General features: G+C 37.8%; 1 protein-coding gene across 1 annotated transcript; it reads left to right on the top strand.

Annotated features, from left to right (window-relative positions):
- The first annotated feature begins 311 nt into the window (after window positions 1-311).
- On the top strand, window positions 312-21,186 carry TMEM207 (transmembrane protein 207). Its single transcript, XM_033201466.1, has 5 exons — window positions 312-479; window positions 2,367-2,404; window positions 9,133-9,177; window positions 10,454-10,596; window positions 20,109-21,186. Exons 1-5 carry the CDS (start codon window positions 405-407, stop codon window positions 20,243-20,245), a joined length of 438 nt encoding a protein of 145 aa, XP_033057357.1. The 5' UTR covers window positions 312-404; the 3' UTR covers window positions 20,246-21,186.
- Window positions 21,187-21,264: the final 78 nt, after the last annotated feature.

Below are 21,264 nucleotides of genomic sequence, written 5' to 3'. Positions count from 1 at the left end.
AAAACAAAGAGTACCAACAAAGGGAAGAAAATTGAATACATGTTCCAAATATGAGATACTATTAGAAACTCAGAAGTTCCCCGGAATAAAACATGCCCTTGGATGTGGAAAGTTATTAAGTAGCCAGCTAGCTCTGTAGGTCAGCATTTATAACCCCTGCTTTTAAAGGCCTTGACAAACAGTGCTAAAGTTCTGACCTTAAACTGAAATTCCTTGGGCTCTTAGTACCTGTAAACATGTCCCCAACATTCCTTCCCCTAGCACGCACTTTACCAGTCACAAGGAGCCATTATTAATGCATGTCCTGGTAGGAAGCGTAACTTACAGGGAAGCTAGTACGTTCTGAAAAGAAGGAAATAAACACAGGCACCAAACCACGATCCTAAGCTGATTGTCCTTTAAATATGTCAAGATCCAGACTTTTCAGTGTCACTTCAGTGATCTCAACAATAGGGATCTTGTGTTTGCCACTATTCCAGGTAACTCACTCTCTTTCTGGGTTAAGGTTTCCAGAGGTACTCTGAGGACTTGATTTGCTATAGGTTTATATGTGAGCAACTTAACTGCTCTACATTGGAAAGATTTCTTTCAAGCGTTACTAGCATCTTATGATTTCTTGTATTCATTGGTCAGAGGGACAAAACAAAATGTCCATGGCATTAGTCTTATTTCTCCTTTAATTACTTCTATTGCTACTGAAATAATGTGATTGCAAATTTAACCTTTGTTTAACTTTGCTATGCTGTATATATTTTTTTAAATTCAAAATGCTATTGACACAGAACAAAATGCTATGGCTGGATTAATTTAAGACATGTTTACTATTGCCTGCAACCATACTGGATGCTTGACAGTTTTTCAATGCTGACTGATGTAGACAGAACCATTTTAGGATTTATTTCAGTTCCTCTGCTCCAGCATCCCTTTCTGACTAATACGTGCATCTCTATATCTGTGCTACTTCAATGTAAGGTATCTGAAATATTTAGATCTAAAGTAAATTATGGCTTTTCTTACCTCTTCATAATAACTGGAAGTTTGAAAGGTAATGTGTTGGCAGTGAGGTGCTAATAATTTAATACTATGTACTATTGCTAGGTTACAACACACACGAAAGACATGGAAGTGACCAGAAAGTGAAATGCTGGCTTCATTTATCTGTTAAGCTGGATCCCAGATGATTTCATCTATTCATAAATAAACTTTCTTTATGGACAAAATGTGAATGTTCACTTTCCTTTCACTTAGTATGCAAATCTATTTGCAGCATTCTAGCAAAAAAGAATGCAACTCATTTTCTGTGCTTATAAATTGTTCATTACCATGCTCTCTGATGGCCAATTCATGGCTCCATCTGCAACTCCACAAATCTCTTTGCCCAGATAAACTTGGCGGAGTAAATACAAGGTGCTGAAGAAGATGTACTTGGGATTAAGGGGGGAAAGACACATCTCACATAGAAATCCCAAGTCTATCACTTTAAATTTTGTAACTTCTTTTACTTTTATTTGCATGTTATAGTCCAGGAAAATAAATACTTCAACTGACCTCATCAACTAAGTGTTTAGAGCTACATATAAATGCCATTTAAAGACTTTCTCATTGTGCAAGGAAGGAGTCCTGGTACAAAGGGTCAAGGAAGCAAACAGATAATAAAACCTTTAGAAAGAGGTGCCTTTTTCCTTGTGATTTGGTGTATGAGATGTTGTCACCTATGACACTCAGTGCAGAGAACTAAGAACATTATTTTAGAATGCTTATAGTATTGGTCATTTCAAACAAAGCGAGCAAGATGATTACTTTTTTCCTCTTCTCTGATAAAGAGAAGACTGTAAATCTCAACTGGAATGTCATGTGATCTTAAATGGACCTTACCCTTAGAGCAGGTTAAAGTCACCCTTTCATGAAGATATATTTAATACCCATTAATGCTGACAGGATTGACTCCTGTTTCCATATATGTACCTGGAACTTTTTTTTGCGTGAAAATAATACTCACTAATAATGAACCACTGTCCTCTAGCTAAAACATGAAAACAAAAAATGCAAGGTGCACAAAAGCTCTTTAGAGCAAGCAAAATCTGCGTATAGAAAAAACAAAAATTGTCGTAAAATCCATTTATATTGGTATGTAGAAATGGAATCTGGTTCAAAATATGTATCTTCTGCCACTGCTGAGCTTAAGAATCCACCCAGAGATTTTTTTCAATTAAAATTCTGTGTACCAACAATAAAGTCTGCTACAGAGCTTTTAATTAAAAAAGCAAACGAAATGATATAAACCCACATTGTCTCTAGGTGCTGCTTGTATTAAAGGATAGATTGATGAGATGTTTGGATTTTATTGTTCTAAACATGTGTTTCAGTTGGTGCTCTCGGACCTACCATGTGAAGAAGATGAAATGTAAGTAAACACCAAAAAACTCCATGTTTTTATTTAGCATTAAAAAAATTCAAAGTATAAAAAAGGCTCAAGTCATTAGAAAAAGCCCAGCTGAGTTACAAATGATCATTATAATCAGAAGAAAAGTAAATAGTTTGTAAATGCAGATTGCTCAATTTTTTTTTTAAACAAGAAAGGTAATTTTCATTACGATCAGCTTTGTTAAACAGATAAGAGGTCTAGCTGATTTCTAGATAATTTTGCACACTGAATTTCTCTTCCACAAGGTTTCAAGGGTATTTTCAGTTCATAAAAGAATCACGATGTTATCTATGGCTGCCTCCACACTCAAAAATCACAGTGACCAAGGGAGGCAGTTTTCTGTATAACTCAGTTTAAAATATAAGCAAACGAATCAAAATTCTAACCTGTACTGTGTGTATATTTCAAAGTGCTCGTGATATGAATTATGTGAACAATTGACTCAGTTTTTTCACTTTTTGTGCTATAGACTTAATGGTTCTCAGAATTCTATTCAGGAGATGAAGAGAAAGTGCCATTCATAATGGTACCGATAATTAATATCTGTAATTCATTGTGATTTAGTGCCAGCAAAGCACTTCCACCCAGCACTGTCTTCTCCTGGTTGCAGCCCTTACTGTTAGTCAGCTGTTTTCATTGCCTGCTACCCTCAAAGCCATGCTCTGTGTATAGCAGGAGGCTTATGCTTGTATTGCACAGCAGGGATTGGGACCATTCACCTGTTTCTGGTAGATCATCTTATGGTTAATAATCTGCTTATTACATTTGTGCTGCTCTTTCAGCTTTTGCATGGCTCTCGATTGCTATATCTTTACGTTAATTTTGGAACTGCTTTTTCCCTCTATCTTATGCTGTTTGTGATGTAACAGAGGATTTGATTGTTTGCATGCTTATCTGACTCCGGATTTCCTGGCTGCCCTTATCTTATCTCCTCATCTTCTGCCTTTGACCCACACTAACAAAATACAGAAGTTCAGAATTGGAAAGGATCTTAAATGTTGAATCTAACTCTAATCAACGTGACAGAAAAAATATGGTATTAAGAAAGTTTTTATGCTGACTTTAGAGCTACTGAGGCTACTGCTCTCCCTTTTAGGTGAAGGAATTGAAACCTAAGAGAAATAGTAAATTAGTAGTAGGGCTTCAACTGGTACTTAGGTATCACATTCTTTGGCTACATCATTTTGCATCTAAGTGTCTGTAATGTTTGTCATTATTTAGTACAATTGCTTTTGAGTAAAAACAAAACAAAACCCTCAAATGAAATGTAAATTGGCAGAAAATAAAAACAAAAAAGAGAGTGGCTGGGAATGTAGGGTGGTTGTATAAGGTAAGAAAATGTATTGAAGATGGGCACAATATCTCAAATCTTTTGTTATCACAAGACTGTGTCAGCGGAATGAATCTATAAGGAAAGTCACGCTGTTTTCTGCAGGAGTAAAAAGTCCCCCCCCAACAAAATCCTCTTTCTCTAACTATATTTATACAAGAGACTTCAGTGTAGAATCACTTCTTTGATCTGGGACATTATCTCCTGTTAACATACACTACCCAGCCAAGAGACCATATTCATCCATTTACCAGCACTGCTATTAGACAGTAACACACAAACATGGCAGATAACAGTGAAAAGGACCATAAAGATGGCCAACTCCAAATGTCTTTCAGAAATAAGAAACACAAAAGGACAGTAACTTGTCCAAAGTTCACATGCAAAATGGACACTGGAAAGGGAGACTTGGATTGGAATGCAAGGGAGTATCAAAGTAAAAACATGAAACATGGGTCGCCTAGGTAGAGGTCATGGTGGAGGAGGCGCTGATTAGCTAGAAATAAAAACATTGTATCAGTCAACTTCCATGTTCCAAGAATTGTGCAAAACAATTTGCATATATTTTCCATTAAAAAAAAAAAAAAACTGGTCGATCGACCGGGTGCAGTGGCTAACCCTGTAATCCTAGCACTTTGGGAGGCCAAGGTGGGTGGATCACCTGAGGTGGGGAGTTCGAGACCAGCCTGGCCAACATGGTGAAACTCTACTGAACATGGTATTCTCTACTGAAAATACAAAAATTAGCCAGGTGTGGTGTCACACACCTGTAATCCCAGCTGATCAAGAGGCTGAGGCAGGAGTATCACTTGAACCTGGGAGGTGGAGCTTGCAGTGAGCGGAGATTGCAACACTGCACTCCAGCCTGGGTAACAGAGAGAGACTCCGTCTCAAATAACAGCAACAACAACAACAAAACTGGTCTATTTTATTATTACCTATTTAAATTTGTTTTCAAACACCAGGGTATGTTTTTCTGATCCAATCCAATTATTTTACTTTTATAACTCTACTTTTAACATGAACAAAGCATTGCTGTGCTGTCTTTGTATAAAATTTAAATGCTAACAGTAATTTATTTTATGAAATAAAACATGACAGAGCCCTCTTATACTTCTGACTTAGTCCTCTTCTGATAAATAGCCAGGGACACTGATGTGCATGAATCTACAAAAACAGATTGATTTATGAAACATAAATATGACTATACATATAAAAGATTCTGTAAATTAATTGCATTGATAGATTTTCTAATGACATACCACATCTTGCTTGGCTTCGATAAAGAGAAATAGTTTACTTAGGAGTAGAAAAGCAAGTTAAAAGGCAGAGCTTGGACTTGGACCTGGGACTGACTCCTGAGGCCAGAATTTCAACCACAAAGTTATATTGTATATCCAACATTTAATCAATTACACATCTGATGAAATACCTGAGAGATACACAGTCCATTCATTCTTTGAGATACTGTACAATTTACTACCAGTTTCTGGGTGATATGATTGTGACTCATCTGTCCCTCAAATTACTATAGCTGAATTGCACTTTGGCCTACGTTGAGAAATGATTTTTTAAAAATAACAAAAAAAATCATGAAATTTGTTGTTGAATTTATTCTGAGAATACTATGGAAAACATTGTTCTTATGTTAACAGTGCTGTCTTTGTGAGGCCTCATAGCTTGAATTTTTCTCTCAGTTCTAGGCCAGGAATAGTTGTACATCTGGTGAGTAATGCTGTTCATTTTGTTAATTTTAGAGGACACTATATAACCAATATTCTCTCTCATTATGTTAGCTGCTAGGAAGCTTAAGTTAGATCTACAGTTCAATTCAAATTTTATATATGGTATTTACTATATTCGGTTTACAAACTGATCTCACTATTGGCCTATTCTCTTTGTCTGATCCTCACCAGGCTCTCATTTCCTCTTTTTTTTTTTTTAATTTTCAGTATTTCCTTAAAGCATTTGGAACATGGGATGTTGGATTCACTCAGGCAATACTCCACACAGTAATATGAGGTTAGAACTGGCTATTACTGTTCCCAGTGGCACCACTACATGGTGCTAAGAGACATGGAGTCTGCAGCCAGAACATTTGAGTTTAAAACCTAGTTCTACCACTTCCAGCTATGCTAACTTGGGCAAGTTACTTAATGTCTCTGTGACTGAGTTTTCTCAGTTGCAAAAGGAGCATTATAATAGTATGACCCAAACGTATAGTGATGGAAGTTTGAGAGTTCATTATTTCACATATAGTTACACATCTGATTTCAGAAGAGTGTCTGCCCTAGAAAATGCTGAATGATGTAACAGAGAAACCAATGGAGCAACTCTGCATATTTCTTCCTGAATTTATCAAATCCATAAATGTATAGTTAATCTAAGGTCCACAGATTCTCAGCACCAAGAAGAAGAATAAAGATCAACTCATCTAAACATCCGTGTAGCACAGAAATCATCTCCATGACCTCAAAGTAACAAAAGGAAATCATTCTGATAAGGACAGAAATTATCTCCTTCAACAACTAATTCTAGATCATTCTTATTCTAAATGTCTTTCTCACACATTATAGTCAGCTCTCACTGCCCCCTGACGATATTTCTTTTTAGCTTAATCATACCAATTTGACTAATCTCTGAGGAATAATTTCATTTTCAAAAATATAATGTCTCCCATACTGACTATCTTGGAAGTAATATTTGAGGAATTAGAATACTCTTACCTTTTTAGGAACTCAAAAAGTATCTGTTTAAAACTTGAATTGAAGAGAGAAATGGAAATAATGTTTAGGGAGGGGAGCCTATGGAGCCAGAAGACACGTGTAGTTCTCTGACTAGGCAGTGACCTTCCCACTTCCTTTCTCCACCTTAAGTCTTAGTGGTACACTGTGCAAAATCCTAAAGGTGAATAAACGATCTCAAAGGTGCCTGCAATTTGGAACTTACATGATTACTGCATTTCTCCAGCTAACTGCTTCCTAGTCGTGTTACTGCTTATCAGAAGCTCCACCAGAGGGTGCACCAGCTCAGAAAGAAAAAGTGAAACAAGTCGGTTTGGAAAATTGTTAGCCCAGAAAGAAAAAAAAAGAGGGCCTTAAAAATTAGATTTAAGACTTTGGGAGGCCGAGACGGGCGGATCACGAGGTCAGAAGATCGAGACCACCCTGGCTAATACGGTGAAACCCCGTCTCTACTAAAAAATACAAAAAACTAGCCGGGCGCGTTGGCGGCGCCTGTAGTCCCAGCTACTCGGGAGGCTGAGGCAGGAGAATGGCGTAAACCCGGGAGGCGGAGCTTGCAGTGAGCTGAGATCCGGCCACTGCACTCCAGCCCGGGCGACAGAGCAAGACTCCGCCTCAAAAAAAAAAAAAAAATGAGATTTAAGAAACAAAATGAGGTGGTTAATATTTAGAATTGAGTTCAACTATAAGTAAAGGGGCTATTTTAAAATAGAAAAAAAGAAAAGGAAGAGGAGGGAGATGGAATAATCCGTACTCCTGGTCATGAGCTTAGATGTCACAATTCAAAACAAAACAAACAAAACAAAACAAAAAAAACCCTTCTGCTTTATTCACTGAATCAGGACACCAAGAGAATTTCCCCACTTCCGCCTCTTAAAAAAATCTGTATTTTTAATGTTTTAATTTTTTAATGTAATATTTTAAAGTTCTTTTTACTACAAAGTGATTCATGTACATTACAATAATTCAAACCATAGTAAAGGGATAGAGTTCTTCATAATGCCATCTTCAAGAGAAGTGGGCACTTTAGTAGTTTGGTTTATATTTATGTCTGGTAGTAATTTTGGTGAAATCATTGTACTTGTGAAAAATAATATATACAAAGTAAGACTGAAGGCTCTATACTACTTAGCAAGACTTATTTATAAGCATGTCTACATTATTTTTGATGATTTAATAATATTCCTTTGTAAGTATATCCCATTAATTATTTTTCACATCTTTTATTGATGGTCATTTGTCTTAGAATGCTTTTTAAAGTCTTACTTCAGTTGCCATTTTTTCTTCCAGCCATGCCTGTGGATTTTTTTCTTTTTTTTTTTTTCTTTGAGATGGAGTCTCGCTCTGTCGCCCAGGCTGGAATGTGGTGGTGCTATCTTGGCTCACTGCAAGCTCCGCCTCCCAGGTTCACACCGTTCTCCTGCCTCAGCCTCCTGAGTAGCTGAGACTACAGGCGTACCTGTGAATTTTGCTAAACACTCTGTGTGCTCAGAACAAAGAGCAAACAAACAAAAAACAGATAGAAAAAAAAGCAGCAGAGATTTATACGTGGAGGGGGACGAAATCATCTGTAGGCTGGGTGATTGGTTTTTGTCTTAAACGTTTGTGATAAAATTTTTAAATGGACACTTCACATACGTTAAAAGTCATTTCTGTCTGATGTGATGATGGGATGACACCCTGCCTCCTCAGGGAAGAGGACGCAGTAAATTAACTGACATTTATGAATGTCTTCAAACTGAAATGAAGTGAGTTATTTTAACAACGGCTGAAGAAGATATGATTAAGTATAGTGTCTTCTCAGAAGCGTATCTGACGGTGAATAACAGATTTCCACTGCTGAAGCACAGAATACCTTAAAAGTAGTTCGTACATTGATGTATGAGAAAAGTCCATCAGCACATTTACATTTAGTGTGCCATGTTAGGCATAGTGAGGGACTCTACACTTGCCGAGTTATACCTTCCAAAAATGACTCTGTGAACTTTGTCTGTCTGTGAGCTTTTAAAACTTGTCTCAAAAATGATTGAGTTGTGGCTAGACACACACAGGAGGGTCAGCTTCCTGACTGAAGGAATCGACTTCTAACTCCTTGGTAAATGGTAGGTATGGCCACATTCATTCATTTTCCTCCTAGCCTAATTTCTTTCCTCACCGATTGTATAACAAGAGTGCAAAGAGTTGTCCAATGCCTCCTATTCTCTACCGAGATGTTCTTCCCTGGAGAATTTGAGTTTTACGTGACTGTGGGTTTCTAGATGAACAGTATATAGCTATAATGGTTATCTGCCTAACACGCAACACCTGTGCTTTGTTGTCCCTGAAGAGTTAGTCACTGCCTTCTCAATGAATAACAGTATTTGTAACTCTAGAATCAAACCCATTATAATACAATTATCTGTTTATATATCAGTCTGATAATTTCACATTTACTTGTATTCTCAGTGCCTTGAATTGAGTGGACATAAACATTTGCATAATTGTGCTGGGTGTGGGGAGGTGTGGGCTGGCATGGGAATAGGTAGGTGATTGCTCTGGAGAAACAAGTGTGATCAATACCAATTTTATTGGGTAAAAGAAATAGGCTTTGGCTCTCCAGAGTTCCAAGACTAACCCTCTTCCTTTATCACTAGGTGTGTAAATTATAATGATCAACACCCTAAAGGCTGGTATATCTGGTAAGGATATCTTCCATTTGTTTTACATGACAGTTGGTGGTATATACACACGCTTTCTCCTAAATAATTCAAGATGGTACATGAAATCATACAGCTTAAGGAAAGATTAGGGGTCATGCAAATGAATATAGAGATATCACTTTCAGATTGTTGGCCAATGTTTCCTTAAACACTTCTTGTCACAAAGGGACTCACTATTTTTAAAAATAAGTTTATTCTAGACTTGAAAATCTTTAACAGCAAAATAATTGTTATTTTTGAAAATATAGTAGAAAGAAACATTGTTATTGAAATCTCCCTAAATGACCCTCCACTGATTTTAGTTCTGGCCTTAAAAGCCATTCCAAATGACTACTATCTCTTCTATGAGATAATCCTACAGTTTTTTTTTTTTTTTTTTTGAGACAGAGTTTTGCTGTGTCACTAGGTCGTAGTGCAGTGGCACGATCTTGGCTCACTGCAACCTCCGCCTCCTGGGTTCAAGCAATTCTTCTGCCTCAGCCTCCCAAGTAGCTGGGACTACAGGCGTGCACCACCACATCCAGCTAATTTTCTGTATTTTAGTACAGACAGGGTTTCACCATGTTGGCCAGGATGGTCTCGATCTCCTGACCTCATGATCTGCCCGCCTCGGACTCCCAAAGTGTTGGGATTACAGGCATGAGCCACTGCACCCGGCCCCTTCAGAAATTTCAACCTCTTAAATCTTGACATTTGTATATTCTAAACTTAACATTGTCAGTTCACTCAATTAGCTGGTTATCTCCTTAAAGGCAAAGACCCTCTCTGCCTACTTTTGACTTCCTAACCCCAATATCTAAAGTGTGTGCAGTTGCTTAAATAGTAACTGGATGGATGAATGGATGGATGAAGGGATGAATGAATGAATGGACGGATGCATGGATGGATGAATGGATGGATGGATGAAGGGATGAATGAATGAATGGACGGATGCATGGATGGATGGATGGATGGATGTCTGAAAGGAAGAATGGATGAATGAATTAAGACACTGCCTTTTAGAATAAGCCTCCGATTTCTAAGGAGAAAATGATTATTACCACCTGGAAAGATTCACCCTCTCTGAGGCCAAAGAATATTTCCAGTTCAGTGGAAATGTATGGGTGGTGGTAGGAAATTGTTTAAGGAACTCGGTGTCCCACATTGCTTGTGGCCAGTCTAGCTGAGTCCTCACCCCACTTCTAGGTAGTAATGGAAGCTCTTAACTTCCCCGCATGCTCTACCTCATTCTTTTCTCGGTTACTTTTGGAGTCAGGATCCTGCTGCTGGTTTTGGTGGCAGCTCTTCTCTGTGGAGCAGTGGTTCTCTGCCTCCAGTGCTGGCTGAGGAGACCCCGAACTGATTCTCACAGGCGCACCATGGCCGTTTTTGCTGTTGGAGACTCGGACTCCATTTATGGTGAGTTGTCTATACACTTCTGGACTCTTTTTTGATCCTTTGTAGTTTTGTGGTGAATTGAAAAACTGTTCTCCCAAAAGCAGATGTGTGAACTTAGAAAAAGATGTGGCTTATTGGAGACACCAATGATTGCATTAAGAAGACTTTAAAGGAGAAAATGTCATAAGAAAGGCAATCCCAGAAGAAAGAAAATGTGTCTGGGGAACTGACCCACAGTTAAGTATAAGGAAAGCAACTACACAGTTTGTTGTTCAGCAAGCAGAAGAGAAGAAGTATGCAGGGCTGGGCAGTCCAGGTGAATGGTAGGGTTTAGGGTACCGAAAAGCATCTCTGCGCTTTTATTATCAACCTATCTTAACTTGTATTTATAATCTCATTTACTGAGTTTTCTATGCTTTACTGAACTCATCTGAAGTAACATTGAACAACACTTTCCAGACTGTCTGTGGTCAAGGCAGAATCTGAAATTCCGTGAAGTGGTCAGGGGAATGTCAATTTTCATCCCCTTTCATCTCAGCATCCTGATCCTGTCAGCTTCCGAGCCCCTCCCAAAACCATGCCCTTCCCTTCATTTTCCAGTTTGCATAAGGAAGTAAAGACTGCAGGAAATTAAGGGCTTAGAGTTATTTGTAGCTGCCAGCCTTAGCTGTGAGCAGAAAAAAAAACAACTTACTGATTTCTGGGAGGCCGTAATTGATAGCTATTTCCTCATCTTAAGTATTGTCTCAACCAGCACTGTTGTGAGACTTTATTCTAAGGTGCTGCATTACACACCACAGTTACCTCGAGAGCGCTTAACAGAGATAATAGCCAAAGCCGTCTTTCAGGAACTTGGGCCACCATGAAATTTGCAACAGATGGAGAAGGGTGTTCCCTGAGGAAAACTAACAGCAAGATGAAAAGTGGGGTAAAAATAAACAAAAATGTGTTAACATCAAACTTAGTTTTCTAAGATAATGATTATATTCACCTCTGGCTTTTTTTTTTCCTTCAAAAGTTATTATTTAACAGAGGCAACACATTATCAGTTTGGGAAGTGGTTATTTTAGGAAGGATAATTAAAGTCTCCAAAACAATAGTTCTTCCTCCTACAATCAAAAGCACCTTCCACGGGGCATAGAGGGAAATAGGGTTACTGATCTTTTAACAAAATATGTTAGTCAAAAGAGTCAACATGGTAACATTGGACTATTTTTCTTTATTTACCTAGAGGTATTTAATAAGTCAATGCAATCATGCTTCTTTCATCTGAGCTTAAGTTTCTAAAAAGAAAAATGCAGCCTAGTATTTTCAGCTCTTCTCTCACTTTGAGAAAGACCTTTTCCTCAACTATCTTGAATCTTAAAAGAATTTGTTTTTTAAATTTTAAGTGTATTATTAAGCTAGACAGTTATACTGTTAAAATTTTTAAAGCAGTTTATGTGCCATGGTTATATACCTCTTTATCTAATGTTTTTCTATTTCTTGCATGGCAGTTTCCGGATATGCTCTTGAACTTGGCTGAACAGTCATGAGTGTGAGAGAAGGTGTCGAGGCTGATGTACTGCTTTAGCACACTGCATGTGCTAGCACTGAGTGATGGACGATAGACTCACATACTCTATATTACTCTGAAATCATTCAGAACAGGCACACACACAAAAAAAACCCTTGGGGGTAAATTGCTTTTTTAAAAAAATAAGGTCACAATTTTTTTTACGTCTGTCAAATGCTAAGCAGTAATTTGAGGATTTTCAGATATTATCTCTAACTCCTAAATATCAACTTGGAAAAGTGACTATTATTTATCTTAGAGGATGTTATTTACTTCTCTCACTCTCAAGGGGAAGCATGCATGCATAGATGTTTACTGCAAGTCAACGAATCGAGCTTAAACTGTCCAGAAGTTGGAATAGGGAACCTATGAAAACGTAGGCTGGTCACTGACAGCCCAGCCCATCCCTGACACTAAGTACAGCCTCACTATTTGAACACCTACGCTTTTCGATAGAGCAGCTTTTCAATGGTAGGGCTTGTGCTCCAGGATCTTCATGCCCATCCTCACTCTGTTCTTTCCTCCCAATTCTACTGGCTTAACTTCTGGATATCATTTTGCTCAAGAAACATTTAAACTCTTCCATCCTGAGATGCACTGCAAATCTCTCTACTACTGATTCCCATTACTTATTCTGTCCTATTTATCTTTTCTTGTGCCTATGCTGAATTGATTGTTAGGTTGTTCCACCCACTGCCCATGTTCCATCGTGTCCCAAGGATGCTCAGGATGGCAGGACAGCCAGGGAACAGCCATTCATACAGTCTTTGATGTGGATATGGTGCCCAGAGCTGAGCTTTGTGGCATTCCTGTTTCTCTTCTCCAAAACAAAATACAAAGGAATAATTTAGGAAGTGGTGATCTCCCATCTCTAGCGACTTCTTACCTAGTAATTTCTGGAAGTAAATTTCAGGCAGTCAATATTTTAAGACAGTTTGAAACCTGGACCCATGCTAAATTTATGTTCCTCACTGGATCTTCATGATACCTTTACTTCTCCATATAAATGATTCTTCCTACCTAATATTTCTACAAAAAGAAGCTGCTTTCCAAAAGGGAAGTTAGAGAACCACTTGCTTTTGTGGCTACAAAGGAGGTGAGGGTCAAAACCACAGCATCTACCTCCGCAGCTCCCACAGAGTATGTGCTCACAGCTAAGAATTGAGTCCAGCTGCCTCAGGATTCATACACCCACACTGAGGTTATGGGACTGTGCTTCTGAATTTCCCTCACAGTCCCTGTTCAGAAGAGAAAGAGAAAAATGAGAAATCTCTGGAATGACACAGGCGACATGGTAGAATATAAAATAAGGTTTCTGAACTCCCTGCCATTTCTTGATGACAAAGGAGAAGATGGGATGTTCCCCACTGAATACAGAATGTGGGAAATGGGTCATTTGAAACATTTTAATGGAGAGACTAGATTTGATATATTAATGTTGGGTTCCTCCCAGAACTTAATTTTTAAAATTTTTATCCAAACTTATTTTACTTAATTATCACCAATTATTGAATACATTAATTGAAATAGCTCGGCTCTTCTGACCTGTGGAGCAAACGGTTTGACCCTCAGGATCTCCTGGAAGCTGCCCTCAACTAAGCAGAACTCAGAGGTAACTTTTGACTGAGCAACTGAGGTGGTCAAATTGTGCTAATGTTAAAATACATAAAATAGAACATTTCTTTCAGTCAGAAGTACTGACACTATTACATGGCACAGGTTGCCAGTTATTCTGATTAGAAATACTAAACAGAAAAAGAAAACACTTGGCTTGGATCCTTATAAGAGGTATTTAAGGAAGGTGTTGCCAACACAGCCCTCCCAATGTCTGGTGAGATTTCCTGTCTGGGAGAGGTCTGTAGGATCTCACCCAAACACCACAGACCCCAGTAGCATTTCCTGGACTCATGTTCCTGTCTTTTCACAGTGCTCTGCTGATTTGGTCTTTAGATAACTGGCCTTCTTTCCTCTTCACAGGATCTATACCCCTGAAGTGTGGGTCCTTAGACTCAGGGGCTTCTCAAAAGTCTTTGGATTCAGTAGAAAAGATCTTGGCACTTACTTTGCTCAATGAACACTCTCCGTGTCCACAATATGTCAGGAAGCTCTTTACCCTTTAGAAAGGAAAAAAGATTCCCTCTGATGCCCCCTGTTGTGGGCTGAGGTGTGTCCCACCCAATTTCATATGTTCAAATTCTAACCCCAGTTTCTCAGAATATGACTACATTTGAAGATAGGGCCTTTAAAAAGACAAAGACAATGAAATTAAAATGAGGTAATTGGGATGAACCTTAATTCAATATGGCCAGCATTCTTATAAGAAGATATTAGCACACAGACAGACAGGCACAAAGTAAAGACCATGTAGAGACACAAGGAGAAGGGTGGCCATCTGCAATCCAAGGAGACAGGCCTCAGAAGAAACCTACCCTGCTGACACCTTGGTCATGGATGTCTAGACTCCAAAATTGTGAGAAAATAAGTCTCTGTTATTTAAGTGATCCAGTCTGTGGAACTTTGTTATGACAGCCCTAGTACACTAATACAACTCCTCTCTTGGGGAGTGAGGAGGAAGAAGAGGGGCTGTCAGAGAAAGAAGAAGAGGAGAAGATCAGAAGAAAGTCAACAAGGCAGAGAAGGAGAAGATGCAGAGCAAGAGAAAGAGGAAGGGGAAGAAGAGAATAAACAGTTTAAAATCAGAGATATTTTAAGGACTAAAATTCAAACCTACTTATTTTATACAGACTCTAAATTCTTCTTTTTTTCTTCAGCCCCACTTCCTCTTCCTGGTCACAGCTCCAGAATCTCCTCCTCTTTCTTCTCCTCTTGTTATGCTCCCCTGAACTTAACTCATCTTCTGTATCTGGTTCTCCTTCACCATCTCTGCTATAAGCCAGAGAGCATCCACTCAATGCCCTCATGTCTTCTCAAATGGCATCATCCATGCCATAGCTTCTGAGACCTTCTTAGTTCCTTCTCTGAACCGTCAAAGATGAATAATTCTAGTATGACATGGGTGTGTTGTTCAGCATCCATGTTTAGGTAATTTTTTTCATTCATTTCAATGTTTTCTTATCTTAGTGTATCAGTCCATTTTCATGCTGCTGATAAAGACATACCCGAGACTAAGCAATTTACAAACGAAATAGGTTTAATTGGACTTACAGTTTCATGTGGCTGGGGAATCCTCACAATCATGGTAGAAAGCAAGGAGGAGCAAGTCACATCTTACATGGATGGCAGCAGACAAAGAGTGAGTAAGGAAAATGCAAAAGCGGAAACCCCTGATAAAACCATCAGATCTCATGAGACCTATTCACTACCACAAGAACAGTATGGGGGAAGCCACCCTGCCATTCAATTGTCTTCCACCAAATCCCTCCCACAACACATGGGAATTATGGGAGTACAAATCAAGATGAGATTTGGGTGGGGACACAGCCAAACCACATCACTCACTATCTTACCTAATTTAATAATGCCTTCAGAATATCTCCTAAGTGATAATACAACTGAAAACACAGAAGACTTCCTGTATTAGTCCATTCTCACATTACTATAAATAAATACCTGAGACTGGGTAATTTATGAAAAAAAAAGTTTAAAATTGGCTCATGGTTCTGCAGGCTGTACAGGAAGCATGATGCTGGCATCTGCTTGGCTTCTGGGGAGGCCCCAGGAAACTTAAATCATGGCAGAAGGCAAAGAGGGAGCAGGCACTTCACATGGCTGGGCCAGGAGGAAGAGAGAGGGAGTGGGGAGGTGTTACACACTTTTAAACAACCAGATCTCATGGGAACTCACTATCACGAGAACAGCACCAAGGGTCTGGTGCTAAATCATTCATGAGAAACCATTCCCATGACCCAGTCAACTCCCACCGGGCCCCACCTACAACATTAGGGATTACAATTCAACACTGGATTTGGGCGGGGACACAGATCCAAATCATATCAATCTACAACCAGTTTCTCCCCCCCTCTCTAAAATGTGGAAATGGGAAGTGAAAACACACATTGAGCCACAGACAGTGATTTTTTTAAAAGGAATGTATGCAAATTTTTAGTAAAGATTGGGGGAAAAAAAGAGAAAAATCATTAAAATTCTCACATGACCATCTGTATCCCAAATCTCTATTGTTTGTGATCATTGCTCAGCAGTTGATAAATCCAAGGACTATAATTATGATAGGGTAAAACAGATATTAAAAATAATTTTTAAAAAAAGATAAGGATTTTGGTTTTATTGATTAGGTTAATTGTTTTGTTTTGTTTCTTAAATTTGTATATTAAAAGTAGGCAGTGTCAAAGGAATTTTGGAATTTATTAAAAATGAAAGGTTATTTTTATTTTAATTACTAAAAACGAGGATGACAATAATGTTTTATTAAAAATAAAGTTGTGATGCTGAATAAAAACCCATGTTAATGAGGAAGCAAGACATTTAAAGATAATGGAAAATGTTTGGAGTTTTGGAGGTGAGAAAAGGACAAATAGAGCTTGAGGAAGAAAAACAATTGACTATGCATTAGAAAAGAGAGAATTGGAGAGCACAGGAGAGGGACCGCACAACTGTTTGTCCGTGTTTTTAATAAAACATAATCAATCACAGGACATTTAAATAAGGGTCCCTTTGCCTCTATATCATGAGGTCTGTGGATTGGAGCTGGGTTCCCTCAGGCTTGACAAGGCTTCCCGATGAGTTTCCCTGCCTTTCCTGAGCTGATTGCAAGATGAAGCCCAAGGGGACACCCGTTCTAGGGACACTTATCTTGGCTTAGCTTCTCACTGGGGCAGATTGATTGATAATGCAACTATACAATCTCTCTGACCCCATTTCTTCTGCAGTTTCAGGGATAATCTTCCCTCTTTCTTATTTCTGGGAAAATAGAAATACCAGCATTCCAGCAGTGATTATATATGAGTGCTCTGAGCTGGGAAGAAGAAAGAGGGCTCCAGAGAGGGGAACAAGAAGCAAGGTCTTACAGGCTCTGCTCTCTTCTCCCTCCAAGTCTCCCAGGATTCTTTTAGTTTATGATTTTTCAGAAATGGCATTTCTCTATGTTTCATGTTGTATGTGTAAATATTCTGTGACTTATTTTCAGTAACAAAAAAGGAAGTATTTCATTCACAGATTTTCATGGGAAGACATGATAATAGTAATGACTCATTCATTGAGCATTTCCCAGGAGCCATGCCCTGTGCTAACACTTGACATCCTGAATCTCATTTATTCTTCCTTACCACTCTATGAAAGTTCACTATCATTCTGACCACTCTACGAATGAGGGAACAAAGGCACTTAGAGATTAAGCAACATAGTAAGTAGACGGCAGAACTGTGACTCAAATCCAGTCCTTCTGGCCACTCCCGTAGAAGAGAAAGGAATGAGGTAAAGGAAAGAGAAGAAATAGGTAGAAAGAACATGTAGAAAGAGGTGAAGTCTATTTGAGTGATTCTTAAAAACATAGGAAATCTCAACTCTGGCTATAGAAACTAAGCAGTAAGTGTATTGGTTTTACAAAATTAAACAATAAACTCTGATATCTTAGACAGCAGTTCTGTAAAAACTATAGGCATTTTTTATTCAGTTCTCTCAGTTTCTTAATTTGTCAAAAGATAAAAATGCCTGCTCTCCCCAGTATCCAGTCACTTGATATTATATGTAAACATGCTTTGAAAAAAAATGGAAAACTGATATAACCTGTATTTGGTTTTCAAAACTTCCTGAGCACATGGGCTTAATTATGTTTACCCAATGCCTTGTGGTTTTAATAACAAGTTTAAGATCAACAGCAAACTTTGTAGTAAGAAGATAATGAAAGTTTTCTACTAAAGCAACTATGATGGAGAAGGGTGTTCCCTGAGGAAAACTCTATCACTGGGAGCACAATATTGACAGTGGCAATCGTAGACATAAATTGGAGCTAGTACAAATAATAGATGTGTCAAGTAGTTTGGTTGACCATTTCTAGGCAGAAAGAGAGTTACCTTTGACTTTGTACGGAATACACGAGGTGCAGTTCACCAAGGAAATAGCCATCATTCATTGCAAGTATTCACAATGGAGGAAATTACTGGGACAACTGTATTTTACCAGTGTTAACTCTGATTGATCAAGTCCCACAGACTTATCTGACATCAACCCAAACTTACAAACTGCAAAGGGCTCTAACTCCATGATACTTTTCATTTAATAACTTCTATATTATAATTAATAGTGATAATGTCTAAATCATTATTTAACTATGAAAAGAGGATGGATTGAAAAATAATATTGTAAATAAAAGAAGATGCATGCATGTTCCTAGCATTAGTACAGTTCTTGACATATTGTAATAATAATAGTAAACCCTGATGCATAATTACTGTGCCAGGCCTTATTTTAAGTACTTTATGCTCATTTAGCCTTGCTTTATAGAGGTAGACACTAGTATTATACCTTTATTACCTAAGAGAAAACTGAGGTAAAAAAATATTATGTAATAACCCAAAAGTAGACTATTTAATCAAATAGATAACTCTAAGAAAAGTGCTAAACCAGAAGGTGAGACATATATTCTAAATACGCCCCACCCTTTACATACTTGAATTATTAGTCTTTGCTCTGGTACCTGTGAGATAAGAAATAAGACAAACGCAACTGTATGAAAATCCATCATTCTAAATTAACATTATCCTCTTCAAAGTAATCATTTTGAGTAATCTCCATATGGATCCTAGTGAAGCAGCTAATGTCTAATATGAAACTACTCTTTGAATTCTTTTGATCATTGTGGCATGTTGTTTGGAATATTCCTAGTGGCATCAAATCTTACTCCTTTAAGGAAGGTCAGCAAACTTTTTCCATTAACAGACAGATAGAAATTATTTTTGGCTTTGCAAAATATATGGTCTAGGTGGGGACTACTTATCTCTGCCATGGTAGTACAACAGGAGCCATAGACAATATGTAAATGTATGAATAAGATTGTGTTTCGTAAATTCAATATAAAAAAACAGCCGGAGGCCAGATTCAGTTCAAGGGACTAGTTTCTTTTTAAAGATGAATCTTTGATGGTTGCTATTGTTTTGGCAAAAGGCAGTCAAAATCATTTAAAGGTGGGTAAAGATCCAGGTGAATATATCCAGGTGAATACATATTCTTTATATATAAGCATTTATATATGTGTGTGTGTGCATGTGTGTGTGTATATATATATAAACCATCTTTATATATACAGCCATATATTAATATAAAGATGGTTATAAAATAGCATTTTTTGTGTGTGTTACCCAAACACCATCTTTCAAGGAAATACTAACAGGCAATTTCCAACAGAGCCATTAGAGTAAGCATATTGTCTTTCTTTCAAAGTTACCAGTTAGTGAAAGAAAAGGCCAGTTTGTAAGAGTTCATGTCCTGTATTATGCCTAATCTACAAGTCACGAGCTTTGATTTCAAAGTATTTTTTTAAATTTTAGAATATATTCCTTTATTGTGTGTGTATACTTTAAATACATGCTTTTCATCACTGAGCTTAACATTTTTACTATTTACTAAAGAGGAATAATTAATTATTTGTCTTAGTTGAAGTTTGCAACCATAAATGTAAAATAACACAATTTCGAAAGTGGTATTTTAATTTTTCTAATGCAACTTACATTTCCCATGTTGGGAGCATTAGCTGAAATGCTATTAGTGTTGAGGAACCCTGTTTTGTGATATACAAAAGAAGATATTCCTTCTAGTTTCAGCTGCTAAATTGTAAATGCTTCTTGATGGATTAGACAATGATGATTTCATCGGTTCAGGTAAGCGATTTTTTTTGCTATGGTGACTAAACCTTCCCTGCAAAGAGCAAGATAATTGTAATTTTTTCTCATAGATACAAATAATTTTCTGTTGCTTCAGAAATGCCAGCTTTTATTGGGCAGTTCCTGTACCTATGTTTTATGCTCACTAGAAAGATTACAAGTCTTCATCTTTCTCTTTCCAGGGACAGAAGCAGCTGTGAGTCCACCTGTTGGAATTCACCTTCAAACTCAAACCCCTGACCTATATCCTGTTCCTGCTCCATGTTTTGACACTTTAGGCTCCCCACCTCCATATGAAGAAATTCTAAAAACAAGCTGATTTTAGGTGTGGATTATCAATTTAAAGCATTAACGACATGTGTAATTCCAAAACATCAAATTTAGGAATAGTTATTTCAGTTATTGGAAATGTTCAGAGATCTATTCATATAGTCTGAGGAAGGACAATTCGACAAAAGAATGGATGTTGGAAAAAATCTGGGTCATGGAAATGTTTAAATAGTAAATTAGTGGGCTCTTGATGTGTCACTGCTGTGTCATACTTTTATGCTACACAACTAAATTAATGCTTTTCCACTCGTACCCAAATAGGCAACGATTAGGTGCTGAAAGTTGTTTCCATTAGATTTAGGACTCCACTGCAGTATACATCACACCATTTTCTGATTTAAACTCTTTCCTAGTGTGGAGTCCATAAAAATTATTATAATTTAACAATAGCCCAAGCCAAGAATCCAACATGTGCGGAACCAGAACCAGAACCAGAAAGATAATATTTGAATGAAGGTGAGGGGAGAGAGTAGGAAAAAGAAACGTTTGGAGTTGAAGGGTAAAGGATAAATGAAGAGGAAAAGGAAAAGATTACAAGTCTCAGTCTAAGAGGCTTTATGCCTCAGCCTGAGGAGGAAGAAATTGTAGATAGAAGGTGAAGGAGATTGCTGAAGATTTGGAGCACGTTTAATGCCAATAAGGGGAGAAAAGAAAAGTTCCCCTTTTACAGGAATGAATGTGGACTCCATAGTCCATAGTGTTTCCCTGGAGCCTCAAGGCTTGGCATTTATTGCAGCACCATGCTGAAAACCTTCGGCACAGATATCTGTTCTCATGAGGACTGCAGAAGTAGCAATGAGACATCTTCAAGTGGCATTTTGGCAGTGGCCATCATCGGGGGACAGAAAAAAACATCCATTGCAGATGCCATATGATCTTCAGCTGACAAATTTGTTGAACAAAACAGTAAACATCAATAGATACCTAAAATTTAACTTGACCAAACTTATTTCCTAATCTTCTTTTTCCAAATCGGTTTTATCCAAACCTTCCCCATCTCAGTTAACT

This window comes from Trachypithecus francoisi, unplaced genomic scaffold (genome assembly GCF_009764315.1).
Source record: "Trachypithecus francoisi isolate TF-2019V2 unplaced genomic scaffold, Tfra_2.0 Lachesis_group0, whole genome shotgun sequence".
NCBI classification, from domain to species: Eukaryota; Metazoa; Chordata; class Mammalia; order Primates; family Cercopithecidae; genus Trachypithecus; species Trachypithecus francoisi.
Note: the sequence above shows the minus strand (reverse complement) of the source record. Positions and strands in the feature narration are given on the sequence as shown.